Source organism: Acinonyx jubatus, chromosome E4 (assembly GCF_027475565.1).
Source record: "Acinonyx jubatus isolate Ajub_Pintada_27869175 chromosome E4, VMU_Ajub_asm_v1.0, whole genome shotgun sequence".
NCBI lineage: Eukaryota > Metazoa > Chordata > Mammalia > Carnivora > Felidae > Acinonyx > Acinonyx jubatus.
Genome location: NC_069395.1, coordinates 27772344 through 27795597, shown reverse-complemented (window position 1 = coordinate 27795597; position 23254 = coordinate 27772344). Strand labels below are relative to the sequence as shown.

Genomic DNA, 23254 nt, shown 5'->3' with positions numbered 1-23254 from the left:
ATAGAAAATCGACAAGGAGAAAACACTTCTTAACTTTTATAACCTTAATTTCCAGACTTGCCCAGTTGTTATAAGAAGGGAAAATTATAGACCAATTTCTCTAATAAACAGGGATGGAGAAATCCTAAATTAAATAATACTGACTTTATATAAAAGTCAATCTATATAGGGGTACCTGGGTACCTGGCTGACTCATTCAATAGAACATGTGATTCTTGATCTCAAGGCTGTGAGTTCAAGTTCCAAATTGGACATAGAGCTTACTTTAAGAAAATAATAAAATAAAATAAATATTTCTTAAAAAAAATATGATGCATCATGGCCAAGTTGAGCTTATCCTAAGAATTCAAGGTTATTTTATCATTCAAAAATTATTCAATGTGATTCACCTTAGTAACAAAAAAAGAAGGAAAATGATAATAATCTCAATATATGGGGAAGAAACACATGTGATAAGTTTGACACACACTAATGATTAAAAAATAATTAACTTCTCAATTAATTAATTGAGAAGCAGTGTCTACAGAAATCTTAGACATCACAGTAATAAAATGCTGAATGCTTTTTCTCTCTGAAGGCAGGAACAAAGCATGGAAACTTACTATCATTACTCCTTTTCAACATGTCCTGGAGGTTCTGGCCAGAACACTAAATCAAGAAAAGAAATAAAAATTGTAAGGGTAGGGAAAGAAGAAATGAAATTCTCATTTCACAGATGACATGATTCTGCATGAAAAGTAATACATTTAAAAGTAATGTGTTGGATTATGCCATTTTCACTGATAGCGTTTCTATCATTTTGATTCTGCCCAAATTCATTCCTAGAGTGTAGAAATCACTTCAGTATGTGGAAGTCCCTTGTCATTCCTCAAGTACAGGTAGCAAAGATCTTACTTCTGGTATTACTTTTTTTCTTTGCAGGTCATATCTGACTCCTGTACGGGATGAGGAAGCAGAATCTTTACGGAAAGCACGCTCCAGACAAGCTCGGCAGACTCGAAGGTCTACTCAAGTGAGTGTGACCTTCTTTTTTATGTCATTTTGTCTATCTTCCTTTCTGTTGGAGCTATGATGAAAAAACAGTAAGATGAGAGCCTTATTCCAGCCACTGTAGTAAAAGTTTTCACCTGTCTTAAATCTTACACTACGTGGTATCAGATGAAGTTATAGCTACACCTACCCACTCTCACTTTTATATCTCCAGGTTCAGAGCAGGTTTATCTCCTTTCCTTCACAAGACTCATCATTCCATTTGTGCTTAAGGGGCCACCCACATCTTAAGATCCCTAAAGGAGAACAGTTTGGCACTTCCTCAAAATGTTATATATACAGATACCATACGATGTAGCAATTCTACTCTTAGGTATCTACTCAAGGAAAATGAAAACATATGTCCACACAAAAACTTGTACATAGATGTTTATAACAGCATTATTCACAGTAGCCCAAATCCCAAATTTAGGGTCATCTCTGAACTCTGGGTAGAGTTAACTTGCTACGCATACCAAACTCCATGTGTGGAGCTTGCAGGCTTGCTGGAGAGTTGAGTCCTGGGCTCCCAGCTGCAGCAAGGTTTAGCATTGTGTGGCTGGTTGTGCCTCAGCTCTCCTTAGCAGGCATAGTGGTAGTGGGCACAAGCTGAACCTTTGAGCAGACCAGATAAATTAAGTAGTTAACATAACTGGAGAAAAAAAGAATACAAATTTCCCTTAACAGAGAAACGGGTAAACGAAATGTTATATATTCATACAGTAGAATATTATTTGGCAATAGAAAGAAATGAAGTACTCATACATGTTAATGCTACAATGTGCGTGAACCTTAAGAAAACCTTATGTTAAGTGAAAGAAACCAGACATGATTCCATTTATATGAAAATACCCAGAATAGGCAAAGCCAGAGAAAGAGAAAATAGATTAGTGGTTGCCAGGGGTGAGAGAGAAGGAGGGATGGGGAGGGGCTGCTGATGAACGTGGAGTTTCTTTCTGGGGTGGTAAAATGTTACGAAATGAGATGGTGATGATGGTTGTACAAGTCTGTGAATATGCTAAAAATCACTGCCTTGTATACAGGCAGACCTCATTTTATTGCACTTTGCAGGTACTGTCTATATATATATATATATATATATGTGTGTGTGTGTGTGTGTCTATACATATATACATATATATACATACACACACACACATAAATTGAAAGTTCAGAGTTCAGTGGGATGCATAACTGCAGATGTGGAAATAGCAAGAGAACTAGAGTTAGCTGTGGAGCCTGAAGACAGGATGAATGGCTGTGATCTCATGATAAAACTTGAACAGATGAGGAGTTGCTTCTTATGGGTGAGCGAAAAAAGTTGTTTCTTGAGATGGAATCTACTCCTGGTGAAGATGCCGTGAAGATTATTGAAATGACAACAAAGGATTTAGGATACTATCTAAGCTTAGTTGATAAAGCAGTGGCAGGGTTTGAGAGGATTGAGTCCAATTTTGAAAGCAGTTCTACTGTGAGTAAGATGCTATCAAACAGTATCGCATGCTACAGAAAAATTGTTCATGAAAGCAAGAGTCAACCCACGCAGCACATTTCCTTCATTGTTGTCGTATTGTAAGAAATTGCCACAGCCACCCTGATCAGTCAGCAGCCGTTAACATAAAGGCATGACCCTCCACCAGCAAAAAGATTATGACTCACTGAAAAGCTCAGATGATTGTTAGCATTTTTTTAGCAGTAAAGTATTTTTTAATTAAGGTATATACATCGTTTTTTGAACATAATGCTGTTGCACAATTAATAGACCACAACGTAGTGTAAACATAACTTTTATATGCACCGAGAAACCAGAAAATTTGTTTGACTGGCTGTATTGTGATACTCCCTTTACCACAGTGGTCTGGAATCAAATATCTCTGAGGTATGCCTGTACTTTTAAACGGTGGGTTTTATGATATGTGAGTTTGTTTCAATAAAGATGTTTTTAAAAGAAAAAAAATTCCTAAGGGAGCCATTGTAGTAGGGAAGAGTCCGATATAATCTGTGTTATATTTTGTGGAAGTCTACCATGCAGAGAACTGAGGCAAAAGTATGTTTGTGAAGCCAGGAAACTAGAAGACCGGTTAGGAAACTATTACAGTAGTCCAAGCTGGGAGTACCAAGACCTTGAACGCAGTATGCAGTGGTGAGGAGAAGGGAGAGAAAGCTGTGAATTGGCATTAAGGAGGCAGAGGACGATGAGCTGATGAAGCACAATTAAAAGGAGTAGCCAGAGAGATGAAAGTAAACCAGGAAGTAGTAACGGTATAGAAGTAAATGAAAAGTCAGTTTCCAGGGGCCCCTGGGTGGCTCAGTCGGTTGAGCATCCGACTTCAGCTCAGGTCATGATCTTGCCATTGGTGGCTTCGAGCCCATGTTGGGCTTTGTGCTGACAGCGCGGAACTTGTTTTGGATTCTTTGTCTCCCTTTCTCTCTGCCCCGTCCCCTGCTAGCACTCTCTCAAAAAAAAAAAAAAAAAAAGAAAGAAAGAGAGAGAGAGAGAGAGAGAGAGAGTCAGTTTCCAGGTAAAAGGTGAAGGTAACAGTTTTAAATACTACAGAGGTCAAGTAAGAAAGCTGAGGACTGAAAAGGGGACTTTATAAATAGCCACAAAGGTACCCTTGTCTTCCCTGACCTTCCCCAAATAGGCTAAGTATCCTTCCTTTATAGTAATTATTACAGCTGTTGTTTTATTTTTGCTTGATTATTATTTCTCTGTTTTCCCCTCTTGGAATATAACCTCCATGAGGACCAGGACTGACTATAATTTTTTTGTTTCGGTTTAGTTTCTTGTGGCAAAATATACATAACATACAATTTACCACTTTAACCATTTTTCAAGTGTGTGGTTCAGTGGCATTAAGTAATTCACATTATGTTGCAACTGTTACCACTGTCTGTCTCCAGTACATTTCTTATCTTCCCAAACTGAAACTCCATACCCATTCAACAATAATTCCATCTCTCCCCCCAGCTTCTGGCAGCCACCATCCTACTTCTTATGTCTATGAATTTACTAATCTAAGTACTTCATACAAGTGGCATCATCCAGTGTTTGTCCTTTGGTGGCTGGCTTATTTCACTTAGCATAATGTCTTCTAGGTTCATTCAAGTTGTGGCATATGTATCAGTATTTCATTCTTTTTTAAGGATGAATGATATTCCTCTGTATATACCACATTTTGTTTATTCACTCGTCTACCGGTGGACACTTCAGTTGCTTCCACCATTTGTATGTTGTGAATAATACCGCTATGAACGTGGGCAAACAAATGATCTCTCTGAGACCCTGCTTTCAGTTCTTTTGAGTAAATTCTCAGAAACGGAATTTGGTGGATCATATATTCTGTCTTAAACCTTACATTCCATTATACCCAACTGCTTTCTTATGTCTTTTCCACTAGATTAAAAGGTTCTTGCGTACAGGAATCATTTTGTCTTTATAGTTCCAGTGCTTAAAGACACTTAGTAATTTATTAAGAGAGTGAGTGACTAAATTCATGATTAGTTTAAAAACAAACAAACAAGTTGTGGATATAGTACCTGCTCAACTACCTTCCAGCTTTAGAACTCCCATCTCCTGAGGACTTGAGCATATAACTGCTTGAGTTAGAATCCGTTCACTCTGGTCCTTACTCTCCTTCTCCCTTTTTCTACAGATGCCTCCTAATTGCTTTTCTTCCGTATGGCTGCTCCTGAGAGTCTGAGGGAAATATCAGTTATTGGAAAGTTTCTGTGTGACGTTCCTAGAGTTACTTAGAAAATCATCTTAGAGTAAAGCTAGTTTAGGTCGTGTCATGTTTTTGGTTGGCTGGCTTTTGTTGTTGTTCTAGCCTGGCTCTGAACTTTCACCTTTTTGGAGCTGGTTTTTCTTCCCATAAGTAAAATTAAGTTTTTCTAGTATCTGCTCTTCAGAGAATCTCTCTTGATAACTATTTTCTCTTGGGAGGGTATGGAGCTTTCAAACAAAGATGTTGCAAACTAGGGGTATGAGAGAAGTACATCTACAACAGACGGGCATCAATGTTGCCCTGTTTCCTGGAACTCAAAGTGGAAAGCTAAGTATTGCATTTGAAAGGTACCTAGACTCAGGCTGGGCTCTTTGCACACTGAGGTGTTCATTTTTAAGCATATCTTGCTTGAAATGGCCTCATGCATTTGGGGAGCTTTGATACTGGACTTTGGTACTACCAGATCTTTAAGGCGGTTTCCCTGCTCATTTATTAAGAGTTATTCCTTGGTTAGAGTGAAACTTCCCTGACCTTGTGCTGTTTTCCCAGGGCGTGACACTAACGGACCTTCAAGAAGCAGAAAGGACATTCAGCCGATCGAGGGCAGAACGGCAAGCTCAGGAGCAGCCTAGCCAGAAGCCTGCGGGCACTGAAGGGCTTGAGGGAAGCACAGAGAAGCAGGAGCCCTCAGCAGTCCCGGCAAAGGAAGCTGGCGAGAGCCGTCAACCCTGGGGCGGGAGTCTGGATGAGGAGGTAAGTCACTTTTGCGGGCATGTACTGTGCTAAAAGCAGGGACATTAACGTGGGGAATCCCTTCCTCACTGATCAGTCAAGCGCTGTGCTGCTTTATCGTGAACAACTCCTAGAAAACACTGATAATGTCTGTCTCTAGTTGGCAAACCCGTGTGACTAAAAGAACTCAAGCTATCAGTCCTTAAGTGATCACTTGTTTCCTCTTGGAGTTAACTAATGCTTATTTTTTATCCGGTTTCATTGAAATGCTGACACATAACATTTTATTAGTTTTAGGTGCACAACATGATGGTTTGATATTTATAGTGAAATGATTACCTCAGTAAGTTTAGCTAACTAATTCTTAAACTAATGATGTCTTTCTATCCTAAAAAGAGAGGTTACAGTATAATAAAAATACAAATAGAAATGTGAGGATTTATTGAGCGTTTACTGTATCCTGGGCATTATTTCATCTCCTTCATATGTATTAATTCATCTAATCCTCAAACAGCCCTCTGAGCCCTCACTTTAAATATGAGGAAATTGAGTCACAAAGAGGTTAACTAACTTGCCCAGTGTTTCACACAGATGAGAAGCGGTTAAACAAGAACTTGAACATAGCCAGTCAGGCTCCAGAGTGCTCTCTCAGCCATGATTATATTGTTCTCTAGACTCCTACAAACCTGATTTTACAAAGCACCACTCAGTCCCATGCCACAAGATGTCACTATTGAGGTAGACATGTTAACTTCTGTTCCCTTTCTCAAATAGGGTTATGTTTAGGGTGACCGTAACTCCTCCTGGTTTACCTCGGATGGTTCATATTACACCTGTTATCTCTGTAATTAGCGATACCATTCATCTTCACTCTGAGAAGTGTCTCAATTGGGATGTTAAATTTTACCATTACCATAGTTAGAGGAGAAAGGAATCCCCTTGGTCCATTGCTGAATGGCTAAGCTATATCAACTAACTAAGGTTATTTTGGTTTTTTTTTCTGTTTTTTTTTTTTTATCTGCTACTGTTCATTTGTTTATTGAGTACTTATTACTAGCTACTGTTCTAAGCACCTAACGTACATGATCTCATATAATCCTCACAGACCTCTCTAAGGAAGATATTGTCCCTCTTTTACATATGAGGAACCTGAGGCTCAGAGAAGTTAAGTAACTTATTCAAGGCCACACAGCTAGTAAGTGCTGAAGCTAGAATTTTAACCAAGTTCTGTCGGATTCCAAAGCTTACTATATTTTATTGCTTCTGTCTTTATAAACAAAAAAGTATACAATCTCTACATGTAGCAATAATTATCTGTGCATCTGTAATAAACCAAGTTAAGGCTTATTATCAGACTCTGTCTTTTTCGTTGGGAAAAAAAGTTCAAAGGGGAAAATGGGAATTTTTTTAAGTTTCAGTAAGCCTGTTATGGCAGTTTGGTAGAAAATTCAAAAATTTGTAGAATGCTTAGATTTGGTCTCTGTTCTCAGGTAACTGTATTGTTTCTTCATATTCCTGAACTTCTAATTTTTCTACTAAAACCTTGCCTTTCAGTGTTCCATCTTGAAAAGGCCACCATTCTTCTTATTTTCATTCCAAAATCAAAGGAATTTTTATTAACAAGATTAGTGTTACCTCGTGCCCTTTGGTCGATTTAGGAAAAATTTTCCTGGCTGGGCTGCTATCAACATGATGGTATTACCAGAATAAGAATCCAGAAGCTGTTTCCTTTCTGGCTAACTAACTAACTGTAGTTCAGCTCAGTGGCTATTTATTGAGCATCTACTATTAGTAAGCGTCTTGGTATAGAAAACAAGCCCTTCTTTAAGAAGCCTGCTCTCCTTATCATTTGGTTGGACTTAACCTCTAACATCTCACCCTGTGGATTATTTCCAGCCTGTCTATCGTCGCCTGAGGTATTCAGCTCAGCCAGACAAACCCACAACACCAGTGTCTCCTTCTGCATCAAGACCCACTCTCTACACCAGTTCCCATCTGCTACGGACAAGCAGATCTTCAGTCCCTGACTCTGAGAGTTCAGAGACCACCACAAACACTGCAGTTGCAAAAGAAATGGACAAAAATGGTATGTGGAGCTTCAGAATATGCAGGCTCCTTGCTAGTGTGCCTGCCCCAGATTCCTAAGATCACACTTTGTTTTATCTCTGGCCAGAGAGTGAAGATGCAGATGTGGATGATCAGTCCTCTAATAGACTGTCCATCCGTGAGAGGAGGAGGCCCAAGGAACGACGAAGAGGCACAGGCATCAATTTCTGGACAAAGGATGTGAGTGGATTGGTCCATGCTGCGACATATCACATCACCCGTGGCTGTTGTCCTTTATGTTGACTTTAAAAAAGAGAGAACCTCATGTGGTCCCATAAATCTTGCAGATTATCAAGACACATTACTGAGGAAAGAGAAGACTCACCTAGTGTGGGACTCGTTTGGTGTATTCTTGGCTGCATGCCCACTGCCTAGAACAGTAGTACCAGGCACATAGTAGGCACTCAGTAAATAATTGGTGAAGAATGAAAAAAACTGAAAATCAACAACAACCATGTAAGCAAATATAACAAGGGAATAAGCTTGTCAAATATCAGCCGTTCTCCCTAATCTTGCCCAAAAGTCATGCAGGTAGACAACAATATCTTAATATCACATATGAGCAGAGACTCTAACAAAATACTTTAGGAGCATTACAAGAATTTCAGGGAGCTTAAAATCTGTTTGTAACACAAGTTCATCTGACTCAATTTTACTCTTTTGGAGGAGAAAAGAAACAATATGAACTAGATTAACTTTGGCTTTAAAATAAAGACAAATGTACCAGTGCTTACTAACTGCAAACACACATTCAGTACTTTAATTCTCCCTCTTGTTCTATACCCTTCTCTCTTTTTTTTAAGTTTATTTATTTAAGAGAAGTTATTAAAAAAATTTTGAGGAGCACCTGGGTGGCTCAGGCAGTTAAGCATCTGACTCTTGCTGTCGGCTCAGGTCATCATCTCATGGTTCATGAGCTTGAGCCCCATGTTGGGCTCTGTGCTGACAGTGTGGAGCCTGCTTGGGATGCTGTCTCTCCCTCTCTCTCTGCCCCTCTCCTGCTCGCTCTCTGTCTCTCAAAGTAAATAAATAAACAAAATTTATTTTGAGAGCAAGAGAGTGAGTGAGTGAACAAGGGGGGACAGAGAGAGGGAGAAAGAATCCCAAGCAGGCCTCATGCTGTCAGCATGGAGCCTGAGGTGGGGCTCGAACCCAGGAACCGTGAGATATGACCTGAGCCGAAACCAAGAGTTGGATGTTTAACCAACTGAGCCACCCAGGAGCCCCTCTTCTATACCCTTCTCACTCAGCTTTGTTATTGGCATTTTAAAAAATGTTTGTTTATTTGTTTTGGGAGAGAGAGAGAGAGAGATCACGCGTGTGCAAGCAGGGTGGTAGTGGGGAGGGCAGAAAGAGAGAGAGAGAATTCCAAGCAGGCTCCATGCTGTCAGTGCAGAGCCTGTCTCAAGGCTCGATCTCATGAAGTGTGAGATCATGACCTGAGCGCAAATCAACCAGGTGAGCCACCCAGGCACCCCTGTTATTGGCATTTTAAAAATTCAAGTGTCCAATAATCAGGAGGTCCCTGAATACCAATGATCATTTGAAAGTTAGATGAACCATTCAGTGAGACAAGAAATGAGACAGTATATAGTCATCTGTTAGAAACTATTTTTTAGGTAAAAGTATCTCTTTTTTTTTAAAAAAAAAAGCTTTTCAAATTTATTTTTTATTTATTTTGAGAGAGAGAAGGCGAAAGAGAATCAAACAGGCTGTGTGCTGTCAGCGCAGAGCCCGACACAAGGCTCGATCTCATGACCATGAGATCAAGACCTGAGCTGAAATCAAGAGTCGCACGCTTAACCAACTGAGCCACCGAGGCACCCCGAAAAGTATCTCATTTTTATAGGACGAAACAGATAACTATTGACAGAGATGAAATAAAGTCTGTCTTTCTTAATGACCCTCCTTTTCCAGCTATGGCTTATTTGATGTTTTTAATGATAGGCAATGTTCCTAAGCTGTCTGCCTTTGGTGCTGTTAAAAGCAGCAGTAACAGAGCGTCACTTGGCAGTCAGTTCTCATTGCCTAAGTTTGAAATGCCAAGATGCATAATTGATGGGAGCTGACCTTGTTGCTTTCAAGGATGTCTGTGACCATGGTCCTCTTGTTTTTCTCCCTCCTTCCTTTTTAGGAAGATGAAACTGACGTCTCTGAAGAGGTAAAAGCAGCACTGGTAAGTGGCAAGTCAGTGAGGCCTGTCCCTTTTGGTTCAGCCTTTCTCATGTGCATACACTTTTAATAGAAAAGAGCAGGCCCTATGCAGATTTGCATTGAGGGAGAGTTTGGAGGTAGACATCGCTCTGAGAGATGTGGCCGGTGTTGGTTGGTGGTATTGTCTCAGTTGCTGTAACAATGCCCATGCTCTTGAGCAAGTTTCCTGCATTTCTCTATGCCTTCTGCTGATATCTCACACAGTTGTAGGATCTGTCTGTTTTTTCTCTCCTGTGAATATGTTATTGGATTATAGAAAGTACTTGGAAATCTTTGGAAGAAAATTGAAGAGTGATACTATTTCTCTTATGGATCTACACTTATATATAGAAAGGAACATAAATGTGAAGAATACAAACATTACACAATCCAAAAGCTACTTATATTTGACTTTGAAATAAGATTAAACCCTTGACTCTTCTACAACTCCAGCCTAGCATCCAACTTTTCTCTGTGGTGTGTAACCCGGGCCCAGCTTTCTTGAAACTCCAGGTTCCTGAAAGCCACTCAAACATGACAGAAAGTTAGTGGTTCCCTTATTAGTACTGTTGTTCAGGAAGGAATGTGGTTTTGACTAAATGAATTGAGACTATATGTACATTTTTATTGGAAATTATGTAAAAAGATGGCCTTCTTGTACCCTACAGTTAGTTGAAAGTATGTTCTCAGAATATATTTGATAACCCATCCTGAAAATTGACAACTAACTCATTCTTAGCAGAAGAGATAAAAATACTATATTATGCCATTGACCTGCCTATATCTTAGTCAAGATCCAAAACAGTCAGTAGTGGCCTTCCAAAAAGCAATGCCCAGGTGACTAATGGTGACACAGGTGGGAATTGCCTACTCTTGGTTGAAGCTAGGTGACTTCACAAAGATGAGCTGTGTCAGGTGGAAATAGCACAAAAGAGGTTCTGTTGGAGCAGGATGTGTGAGTGTGTGTGTGTGTCTGTGTGTGTGTGTGTGTGTATATGTGTGTGTGTTATTTGCATACACAAATAACAGTAATTCTTCAGTTCTTCAAGGGGGGCTGGGAAAGGCTTTTGGAGACACAGAGTGCATGTAGGAAAGTTGCTTTGGGGAATTATAAGATACCTAAAGAGAGGATCTGCATAATAGATTATAGAGCACTGCAATGGACTGTAATCCCTTGAGAGTTACAGAGACGATTTAAATCCATAAAGGGAATAACAACAAGGACGGCTTTTGTTGTGACACAGTGTCTTTTGTCAGTGAAAATCTGTGTCTCCACCTTTCCAAAGCACTTGGCATGGGAAAATCCTAACATAGGGCCCCAGGTGAGGAAAGCTAAGATGTTCTTGATGCAGTGCTTCCCAGAGGATTTCATTTTAGGACAGTTGACTGAAAATTCTAGAAAGGATTTTCTGATTGGTGAGGAATCGCAGAGACTACTGAGGTTTGACGTGAAAGTCATTTGTCGGACTGAGAAACATTTCACTCATCCAGTTGCTTGAGGCATCTACTAGTGTCTACCATGTGTCAAGCCGACTCCAATGTGAATCCTTAGAGAAGAATAAATCGTCTGTTATCTCTAGAATGGTCACTTTGAATGTATGCCGGCAAGCCAGAGTTGGTACAGGCCCATCTGCATCCCCACCAGCCACGTAGAAGGAAAGACTGGTGACAAGTCAGCGCAGGGTGAGGAATCCTTTAAAAGGCATACATTTGCTTGATTGATGACTCAAGTTTATTTCAATGAAACACCCATCTGGGCCCCACCATCTCCTCGGGCTGCAGACTGTGTGAGGGGAGGTAGGCCAGCCCAGGTGAGCACAACCAGCCCAGCCCTAGTCTTGTCTGGCTTCTATTAGATTGGGTTACAACTTTAACATTACTTAACTGAAGAAGAAAAAAGAAAAAGAAAAAAAACACACTTAACTGTTTTTCTCCCAAGTACTCTCTTCTAACACTAGCAGGCATGATGCCATTATCATCATATGGATCCACAGAGCAATAGGCCTGGCCATGGCCCAGTGTAAATTGCTGCAATTCTACTTCAAGGCGATCAGTAATATCTTAGGACCATTCTTTCTCCCCAACTTCCGTGTCTTTCCATCAGGCAGTGGAATTGAGCCAGCCAAAGGAGGGGGCATTCTGTTGAAATGGCACTGTTAGCTAATCAGCATGGATACTGCTGAGAAGGCAGGGTGGTTCCTTCTTTTCTTGGTTTCTGGTTCAGTGAAACTATATATGCTATTGAGGTCATGACAGCACCCTTCTCTTTCTTAGCCTATTCCTGAAGCATGGCAGAATCTATTATTTTTAAAGGTTTTTCTTTAAAGGTAATTCTTCCCAAGACTATGGCGCGTATATATATATATATATATATATATATATATATATATATATATATATATGTATATAGTGTATATATTATATACATATAATATATATTGTATATTATATATTAAATTAATTAAAATTAATAATATTAAATTAATATAAATATTATAAGATATTATAAAATACTTTTAATTATAAATTAATTGTAAATTAATTAAAATTAATATTAATTCTTCCCAAGACTGGCATATATATAATATATATTTCAAATATATATATATTTGAGATATAATTCACAGTCAATAAACTGCACAGAACTTAAGTGTACTATTTGATGAGTTTTGACAGTTGTATACACCAATGTAAAGACCACTCGAATTAATATATAGAACTTTTCCATCACCTTGAAAAGTTCCCTCATGCTCCCTTCCCTGTCCCAAGAGGCAACCACTCTTCTGATTTCTATCACCATGGATTAGTATTGCCTGTCCTTGCATTTCATATATATGAAACATACAGTCATATTTCATTTTAGGAGTAGAAAGGAAACTTTACTAGTTATTATCCCTATCTTGTGTTCCAGTCAGGGTTAGAATTAAGTACAGATTTTGTCTCCTTTTAAAGATTTCAGAAGAAGATTCTTTGACCTCTCACCCATGTATCAGTAACAACAGCATGGTTAAGAAGACCTTTCTATTGTTTAACCTAAATCCCAGTTGGTATTGTTGAAATCCATTTCTTCTTTTTGTGTACCCATGCTAGAAAAATGTAACCAGCATTTATACACAGGTAAGATTTATTTCCAGGAAGGGCCCTGATATTTGTTATCAATTACATGTTAAGAGAAAGACCAGTCGTGCATTTTTATGGTGGGGACACCAAGGAATGATACTTAGAAGGCTGGGGATTTTGCTTAAGCCCGGCATACTACATAGTTTTAGTCAGAACCCATTTCCATTGGAAAATCCATGGACAGGTGAGACTGGCAATGGATATATAATGTCTTAGCACCTCCTTGACAGGTGTGTTTAGAGCACATCTGTTAATTATTCACATAGGTATGTAGTAGATATTTCCCAGAAGTCTTAATATATCCATTATCTCGCTAAGTGAAAAAAGAAACTGTATCTAGATCTTAATGTGAGGAAGAAGGGTATTCCAGTGATACGTGAAAAAAATTACATATTCAGGACTGTGTTTGTATTCTTTACTAGAGGTAATTGCACTGAATGTTTGTTCTGGAAGGCACAGTCGTTGGCACACTGCAGAAAGTGATGGCCATTTGGCATCTCTCCATCTTTTTTTACCTACCTCTTTGGCCTGCCTTTCTTTTGCTTAACACTGAGTTTACTACTGCATTCTTGCTGTTTTCCCCCATTTACTCCTCTGGAACAGACTGTTTGCCAAGCCAATTCTGTTGTATAATTAAGTTTATCACTAGAGGGCACAAGTGGTCAACAGAAAAGATGCTGATGAACAGAATGGTGCCCTAAAGAAGCTGAACAGTAGACAGCTTCTTTTGTTTTAAAGGGATTTTGAAAGAACACTGCTTGTGTAGTAAAGTTACTTGCTTCCCAGCTTTTGGGAATTTTGAGATAACTTGAGTTAGGGACCTCGTGTTATAGTTAAGAACACTGAGACCCAAAGAAGTTAAGAAGTATTCAGGGACATGAAGACTCTGTTGGTTGAACACCCTGTACCCCTGCATCAGGGAACCTTTTTATTTGATTTTAGTGAAACAGACTTGAAATTGGGGCTTACATCCTTCTGCATTCCCTATTTATCCATTTGGTTTTTTTACTCAACAGATTATATGTTCCAAATGACTTGCTAGGAGTATCTCACTTCCTTAAGTGAAGGAATTTCTCCTTGAAGGATGACTAAAAAGTCTACTCTGAGTATCAAGATTCAGTCAGTGGGTAGAATATCAGCATTGCTCTGTTGTCCTTGACATAGATAGGTACTTATATCTTTCATGAAGTAAGAATTTCCGTACAAGATGCCTCCCTCAGCATCCCTACGCTCTAGCCCTGTTGCTTTTAGGCAAGTCAGTCTGAACAGAATCACTGAAACTTCACCCTCAAAACTAGCAGTGTAGTTTTCCCAGTCCAGGGTGGAATAGTAGATCTGGATTGCTCATCACCCCTCAAAATGCATTGGTAAAGGAGATACTGTTAAGGAATTACTAATTCATGGATATTAAGGTATGTGCCTTGGAAGGCTGTGGCATGCTGGTGGAGAGATGTGTTGATAAAGTGTACCAAAGGAAGTAAGCCATTAAATGTAAGATTTCCAAATTAAATAAAAGATAGAAGTGTATAGAAATTTGCTGCCAAAACTTGGTTTTGAACTAAGCTTTAATAGAAAATAAAACTTGCCTTTGGAGCCACTTGGCGCCAGAAATGTCTCTACTACCAAAAGTGACTAAATGCATTTCCCATTCTGTCCTGCCTTCTCCTCTATAACCTTCCTCTCATTTACTTGCTGAACAAGTACATTAAGGTACCTATTATAGTCAGGCAATTTTCCAGATACTGGAGATGCAACAATGAACAAAAAGCCCTGCTCTTAAGGAGTTTACATTCTAGTGGAGGAGACGGACAATACATAAAATAAGTAAGCGTGTGAAGTAAATAGTGTGTGAAAACGTGATGAGTGTTTTTGGAAAACCCATGTAGAGTAGGATAGGAAGGAATCAGAAGTGCCTGAGTGGGATAGGAAGTTGACATTATAAGTAGGGTGGTCAGGATAGACCTTGCTGAGAAAGCATCATCTGAGCCTAGAATGAAAGGAAGTAAGATGGGGTGCCATGTGGACATATGGGAATAGAGAGTTTAGACAGGGGGAATAGCACTTGCAAAGATTCTGAGGCAGAAGCACAGCTGACGTGCTTGAGGGCAGGTGAAAAGACCAGTGTGGTAGAGCAGAATGAGCAGAAGGGCCCAAAGGCAGAGACTGACAAGTCATTGGAAAGGCTCTGGCTTTTGATCAGAATGAGTGGGTGGCCCCTGTAGAGTCTTGAGCAGAAGAGTGACATGATTATACTTAATATTTGAAGGAGTTCCTCTGCCTACTGTTTGGAGGATATACTCTACAGGGATCCGGGTGGAAGCAGGAACATTAGTTAGGAGGCTATTACGAATCATCCAGGGAAAAACTTATGGTGGTTTAGACCAAAGTGAGAATGGGTAGTAAAGCTGCTGAGAAGTTTTCATATTTAGCATACAGTTTGAAATTGGAACCAATGAAATTTGCTGCTGGATTGGATATAGGGTGAAAAAAAATGGCAGGGGTAGTGATCAAGGTGGACACCAAAACTTTTAGCTAAGGCAACTGAAAGAATGGAGTTTTCGTTCACTGAAATAGAGATGACTGTGGAAGGAATGGATTTGGTGGGGGGAGAGCAGGCATGTGGTTTGGGTTTTAGGAGTGTTAAATTTAATGTCTGATTGACATCCACATGGAAATGTCAAGAGAAGACTTAGCAGTAGGAGTCTGGAGTTCAGATGAGTGGTCCAGACTGGACATATGAACTGAATGTCAATAAATGTATAGATTGTATTTAAAACCAGGAGATGGAATGAGATCACAAGAGAATGAAAGCAGACAGAGAAGAAATCCAAAGACAGAGTCCTGGGACACTCCCAAATTCAATGTGAGAAGGGGAAGAACCACAAAGGGGAAGAACTGATGAATCTTAGTAGTTAGCTCTGGGAATATGACTAGGACTTTTTTGTTTAATCAGAAGAATTCTATTGATTAACCATCTTTGCAGGTGATCTTTTAAGTTCACTCAGCTTTTGGTCCCCTTTGCTTTGCCTGATTTTCCTCAGCTTTATTATATCTTTGAATAACTAGCACTTCCATTTCACTTACGAATAAGAGGGTTTCTTTGAAAACTTATTTCTGAGTGTTATCAGATGCTACACTCTGGGTTAGCTCTGTAATGTCTACAATGGCAATTATAGACTGAATTTTAGAACTGAAAGAGACTTAAACTTCTAAGTAACTAGTTAAACATCTCATTTTAAAGATAACAGCTGAGGTCCAGAGAGATTAAGTAACTTGCCAGGATCACATCGCTGGGTTCCTAGTCCATGGCAGTTGTACTACCTTCAGGGGAATCTTTCTATCTGTTCTATATCTCATGTGATATACTGTTACGACAAGCAATATAGCATAGTGGGTAAGAGTGCAGACCCAGGAGCTAGGTAGACTCCCTGGGCCACTTAACTACTTTGGATAAGTTGCTTAACCGCTGTATACTTCAGTTACCTCATCTGTAAAGTAGGGATAGTCATGGTAGCTACCTCCTAAAGTCATAAAGTGAACATGAATAAATACACTTAAATAGTTAGAGAGGATCGAAATTCATTCATACTGTTTTCCAAATCTGCAGGTTCAATCTGCATCAAAGTAAGCCTTTTGGAATACATCCATTGACCTTAGAATCATGTGATTTTGAAGTTATTTATTAATTTATCCACAAAGAATTAATTATTTGGAGAGTCAGAGAAGTAGCCCAGGCTCCTATATAACTCCAGTATATGTTTTTGTGAATGTACCTGATGAATTTTGATAAATAAATCTTAAGAGGGGTTGCTGAAGTAGGAGGAACAAGTGATGAGGAGAAAGGGAAGAAACAAGAACTAAATGTTTCCATTTTTGCTAGAAACTGAGCACCTGATCATATCAAGTCCTACATATTTCTGTTAGTCAAGCAGGCTTTCATTTCTATGCCTCAGTTGCCCTCCTGTTTATCTTTTTCTGCAGGGATTTCCAACAATTCTAGTTTCATAGATCTTTACCCCGCTCTCCCCCCTTCCCCCCCCCACCTTCTTTGGATAAATAATAGCCCCTTTGCCTGTAAGCTCTAATTTTTTACAACTTTGCTTCTGGCTATTTGCTGGATCCTCTTTCCTCTCTCAAGCAGTATTTTTTTTTAATCTTGTTACTTAATCTCGTGAAGCCCCTTAATCTGCTGGAGGGCATCCAGTGATTTTCTGTCTGCTCTCCGCCACTGGGCAGTATCTTTGCCATTCTCCTTTTAGGTAAAATCCTAGGACTGTTTTGCTTCTCCTCTCTCGGGGCTTGATTACCTAATATGGTAAGGTATGTCCCCTGACAAGACTGCACTGTTGAGAGGGAACAACAGTTTGACTAAGTTTAAAGACACCGAAGGTAAGCTGTCAGAGCTATCAGGGTTAGTCATTTATGTAGCAAAGTAATATTTTTCACAGCATACCATATAAATATAACAGCCACAATCTTGTGAAAGCAAGTCTCTTTTTAATCAAGTGAAAGGATAAGAAAATACAGATTTTCCTCCCTTAGCCTCTTTATCTGTAGCCAGATAAGAAAAAGAAAAAAAAGAAAAAAAAAAGACGAAGGGAACAGGGTAGTTGGTTTGTCCCCAGAATGAGAAGGTTTTGAGAAGTCTGAGAAATTTGGTTATATAAAAATGCTTATAAGGATATATTTAATAAGCGATGGCTGTTATAAACAGCCCTGTCATAGCCAGCCTCTGGGAGTTGGCAAGCATTCTCATGAAGAAAAGCAAGCTGTCCCGGATTTGTACAATTGATGACAGTGGGCAGTCCCAAGGAAAAAGATGAAGATTGAGACATGGCAGCCAACCAGCTCTGTGTGTGGGAAGCTGCCTTCTATCCAATGTGCACTGAAGACTCTTCTCTAGTGGTTGACTCCATATAAGCCTGGAAGGATCTTTCCTTTCACTGTACATTTGCTCTTGCTTTGTGACTGTAGCTTCTTAAAATACTGCAGATGCTGTGATTTTCTATATATGGGTCACACTGTGCCTTGTTCTAGCCCAAGCTGTATAAACCAACGAAGTTTCTTTTGGCATCTTCCTTTTAAGGACTCTATTAATTTTAGGTCGTGCTGTTGCCAAGGAAATCTCAGTAATCAAAGCTCACATGTATTCCTTTGAGACCCTGTAATTTTTGGACCCACTGTCCCATTACATCAGTGAATTCTGCTCTAGTCAGAAATCTTTTTTAAGATAGAATAAATTGACCTTCAAGGTATCTGTTTGGGCTTTGCTCAAACTTCTTATCCAAAGATGTGGAAGGTTTATCAACTACTAAGGGACGGTACCGTTAACCCTTGACCATTTACTTTTCTTCCAAATCTTTCTTCTGCCTCTGATTGCCTTCAAGGTATTAGTTTGTGTTAGTGACCCATGACCTTCTGTCTCTTTGTTGGAGGGACACTGATGAGCTTGAAACTCTGCTGGAATTTTTTTATGATTATAAAAGTAATATATTTCATTATAGAAAATATATGAAGTATAGAAAAGTATAAAGCAGTGCTTCTCAAAAGCAGCAGGAGCATTTCTAGAGGTTATAAATATTCGTGCGGGTACTTTTAGGGGTCACAGTGATGGGGGATGCATTTAGTGGACAGGGCCCAGAGATACTACCTGTCCTAATAGGTCCCATATAACAGTTGTCCTGCAGCTTCCTTGACTTTCAGCTGTCTCCCTGGACAGTCATGGATGAAAAAGTCCAAAACCAAACTTGATTTTATGTGTAAACTTCCATTTTATGGCAGAGAGAATCTAAAAATTCAACTACCATGTAAACTGAGGAAAAACTGTAGTTTTAGTTTTATTCATTCCTGACAACAGGGCCACTTGTATAATGGCATTGTTCTAAAACATTCTACAGATGTGCATGTGACTTCTACCTTCATGATGATCTATGATGAGTCTAAGCCTCTGACTACTTCATTATACCTTCTAGTGTTATTGGCCCAAGAATTTATACATTGAAATACATATTTCATTATATATTCCTTTTGTTTTTCTTCAGAGTTTATTTGATTTTTAAAACAATTTTAGCTAAGTTTTATGTCTATGAATTTTATTTCAGGATAGTAAAGATTGGAAGAGGTATTAGAAATATTTGTTATGAAAGAGGACTCTTTGTGCTGTAAAGAATAAGAAAAAATTGCCCAAAAATACCACTCAGAAGAAATTACTGTTTAACATTCTGGTGAACTTTCTGTTGGTGTTTTTGCGAAGTTGTTTTTTGTTTTTTGGTTTTTTTTAAACATATTCAGGATCGACTTATGGCATTTTTAAGAAAAGGATCATTTCCAACCGGAGAATTCCTGGGACCCCATCATTACCAGGATGACAATCTCATAATGTTGTCTTCAAAGCACTTGGGTTTAACTCTTTTATCAAAATAGTCAGTCCTATGATGGCTTTGATTACAGAGAACCTCTAGGAATAATTGTTCCTCTTTCTGTTGGAGTCTAGGGGTTACCTTAGTTATGAAAGTATTCATTTCTCTGTTGATAGCATGGCTAGAGAGCTTTAACCATGGCTTAGGCTTAGCTAATGTCAGAGTTCTAGCCCCATGATTGAGGTAAAAAGCTTAGTGTGGGATTTGCAGCTCTTTTTCAGCAAATGGAGTGTTTCTAGATTTGCCCCAGCAGGAATGTTGCCCTCAAGGCACTAACAGATGTTGCCTGTAAAGGTCTTACTTTGGTAGGACCTAAAAGGTAGGGTAGTTGGGGTGAAAATGTAACGATAAATCTGTACAATCTGCCCGTCTTAATTTTCTCTATACCATCTCAGTTTTCAATGAAACAAGTTCAAGAATCAGCAACCATGTAGTGACGTGAATTTCTTTCACAGAAAAAACGTGGCTTTATATCCAAATATGATTTTTCAAGATACTTAAATGTTCACACAGATGTGACTTAACAGTATGTGCTTTTGAAAATACTTGGCTTTTTTAATGCTTTAAAAATGTTTTCTTTTCTTAAACGCTGAGCTCTTATACCTTAAACTATGCCAGTGTTATTGACTACTGAGAAGAAAGGAGGGACATTTTTGAAACCATTGGCATAAGTCATGGAGACATAACAAACAGCATGGAAACTATAGTTTATAATGCTGTGTCTCATGTTTGAAAGTTGCTAAAGAATAAATCTTAAAAAGTTCTCATGATAGGGAAAATAATTCTGTAGCTATGTATGGTGACAGATTATTAACTGGACTTATTGGGGTATTTATTTTGCAATATATACAAATATCTAATCATCATGTTGTACACCTAAAACTAATATAATGCATTTCATTTATGCCCCAATTAAAAAAAAAAAAAAAACATTGGCAAGTTAGTAGTTCAAACTAAAATTACTTAGGTGCTGGGGGACTTTCAAAAGTGATATACCCAAGGGGAGCCTGGGTGGCTCAGTCGGTTAAGTGTCCAACTTCGGCACAGGTCATGATCTCACAATTTGTGGGTTCAAGCCCCGCATTGAGCTCTGTGCTGACAGCTCAGAACCTGGAGCCTGCTTCAGATTCTGTGTCTCCCTCTCTCTCTGCCCCTCCCCCGGCTCATGCTCTGTCTCTCTCTCTCAAAAATAAATAAACATAAAAAAAAAGTGATATACCTAATTGGTAGATCATGGGGCTATCCGTGGTAACTGAATGCTTAGTTTCTCATTTCTCCAAGTGACTAGTATAGCTGCTTGTTGGCTCTTGTGAGGGTCAACATTGCCTTTCCGAGGTCATGGGGAGGGCAAATGTCTTTGCCTGTTCTCCAGTAGTATGTGTTGGGGGAGGGACAGCGACAGCAGGGCCAGCCTAATCTTCATCTTTGGTACATAACACTCTAGGTCAGGGCTTAGTAAATACTTTATATAAAGGGCCTGATTAAAAATAATAATAATAATAATAATAAAGGGCCTGATTGTAATTATTATCTACTTTGTGGTCTGTGTAGTCTGTTGCAACTACTCAACTTTGCTATTATAGTGGGAAAGTAACCAATAGACAATCTGTCAATAAATAGAATGGCTATGTTCCAATAAAACTTTATTTATAAAAGCAGGTTGGTGGGCTGGATTTGGCCTACAGCCTGGGCCACAGTTTGCCAGCCTCTGCTCTTGGTTACAGATTCATAAATGTTTGCTGATGTAAACATGACTCCAAATGTCAGTTTGCTCTCATCTAAGCACTTTTCTGGTAATTCAGCATTTTTCCAATTGCTCTGATTCTTTAATATTATTGACACTTTGTGGGGTCAGGGAAGTCATTCATTTAAGGGGATACACGTTGTTTGTCCTCACTTGGAAAAGCATCAGTTTTGGTCATGCTGCAGAAAGCAAGCTATAAAGATTCCTGGATGAAGGAGTAAAGGAGGAGTTTCTTCTACGTCATTATAAAGTAGTTTCTCTGTTCTATCTTAGTTCATTACCTTTTTTTTTCCTAAACAATTTTTAATCTTTTTATTGAAGTGTCATTGACACACCACGTTACATTAGTTTCAGGTATACAACATGGTAATTCAACAAGACTATATGTTATGCTCTGCTCACCACAAGTGGAGAAAGTCTGAAATGGTTGATTCTCCTAATATATCCCTATCTGCTTTTTTCATCTGATCCTATCCCTTCTTCCCTCCCAAAGACCTGACTTTGAGGTTAGCTAAAATGATAGTTTGGGGATATGTGATCACTTGACACTTGAGAAATTCTGCTTTTTAGGTTATGGCCATGCCTTTAAGGCTCACAGATTCTTGGAAGGGTACCTGTCATTCATTTTAATTGCTGGTTGTCATTTGAATTCCTTAGTCAGGAGTAGGTTATGGAGTTTATTAGGTTTTCTTGCCTTGTTAACTTTCAGTCTGCAGTACATATGTAAGAAGAATTTGGGGAGATTTACGGAGGGGTGAAAGAAATCTTCAAAGCTTTGGCCTTGGGCTTACTTGAAATGATGGTTAAGAGGAGTGGATTTTTGGAGTGGATTCTGGTTACTGAACAACTTTAAGGAAAAATTTGAAAAGGAAGAAGGATGAGAGCTGACAGTGATATGTCATAGTAAAGACTCACACCACGTATGGGAATCAGTGATGGATTGGCACAATTAATTTTGTGCCAAGTAAACGAAACAAGATCCTTTCTATAGAATAAAGGTCTGCCTAATGTATGATATGTTGTCTGAGGAGTCTCTCCAGTCACTTGTGACCTCTAGCTCTCTGGAATAAAACTAATGCCATATTATTCGGGCAACTTATAATCATAATTATATTATATTAATTATATTATAATCATAATAATAATTCTGGGGTGTTTGACTTAGAGCTAAGGGCAAGTTTGGATACCGCTATCCAGCAAGCTGAGCCATTTTCAATAATAATTACCTAATAGGTAAAGCTTCTATAGTAGTCTTCCTCAAACTTGTCAGTAAGAATCACTGGGGTCATTTGTTTATAATATAGATTTTCAGGCCTCTTCCTTTGAGATTCTGACTTAGGAGGGGATGTGGTGGTAGAGAGTGGAAAGCCTATGAATCTATATTGTAATAGAAGTCTCCCAGGTGATTCTTAACAGGCAAATTTGACAAAGACTGTTCCTAGAGGTATAATATTTAGGGATTACTAATATCCCAGGTAGGTCATCATTAAAGAGTCATTAACTATGGCCCCCTGAAGGGACTTAGAGCCAATCTCTACTCCTTCCTCTCCTCCAGAAATGGACATTTAACCCACAGAGAACCAAATTATTAAAGGCCCTCTAAGACAGTCCAGTTCCATTCAGGAAGTCTTTTGCTTACATAACAGCATACATTTATTTAGTCAACAAAGTTATTATTACCTAGTATGTGTCAAGCATTATGCATTAGGGATACAGAAATGTATAAGGTAGACAATGTTCCTGCCCCTCATAATACTCACATTTTAATGGGCCAGGAGGTATTCCTGTTAGGCATACAAGTTGAGATATCATGTAGGCAGTTGAACATAGGAATCTGGTGTTCATGGGAGATAATAGAGCTAGAAATAAAGATATTTGAGAGTCACTGCGTTAGAGATGATACCTAGAGATGGTGGACTGGGTGAGATCTCTCCAGAAAAGAACATAAAGAAAGGAAAAGAGTCTATGATTATGCCCTAGATTATTCCAGGGCTGGCTCTAGACAAAAACAGGAATATTTCTTCCATTGGACCAGGAGAGCATATACAGATAAATTGGTGGGTCTCATGTGGGAAAAATGAAGTAGTTATGATCTGACTTTCTGTCTCTCTGTCTCTGTCTCTCTCTCTCTCTCACACACACACACACACTTTTTTTTTTTTTTATACCTAGAGAGCAATTAG

The 23254-nt window shown here is 38.9% G+C and overlaps 1 protein-coding gene across 12 annotated transcripts in view; it reads left to right on the top strand.

Annotated features, from left to right (window-relative positions):
- PPP1R12B (protein phosphatase 1 regulatory subunit 12B) overlaps nt 1–23254 on the top strand; it is a 216657-nt gene that overhangs the window by 119933 nt on the left and 73470 nt on the right. For 11 of the 12 annotated variants that reach the window (XM_053209247.1, XM_027074710.2, XM_027074709.2 and 8 more), the window contains 5 exons: nt 922–1012; nt 5307–5510; nt 7386–7575; nt 7663–7775; nt 9730–9771. In XM_053209247.1, coding sequence (XP_053065222.1) covers nt 922–1012; nt 5307–5510; nt 7386–7575; nt 7663–7775; nt 9730–9771 — 640 coding nt within the window. Of the gene's footprint in view, nt 1–921; nt 1013–5306; nt 5511–7385; nt 7576–7662; nt 7776–9729; nt 9772–23254 lie in introns of those variants that run through there. The other variant, XR_008293090.1, reaches the window with a different exon arrangement.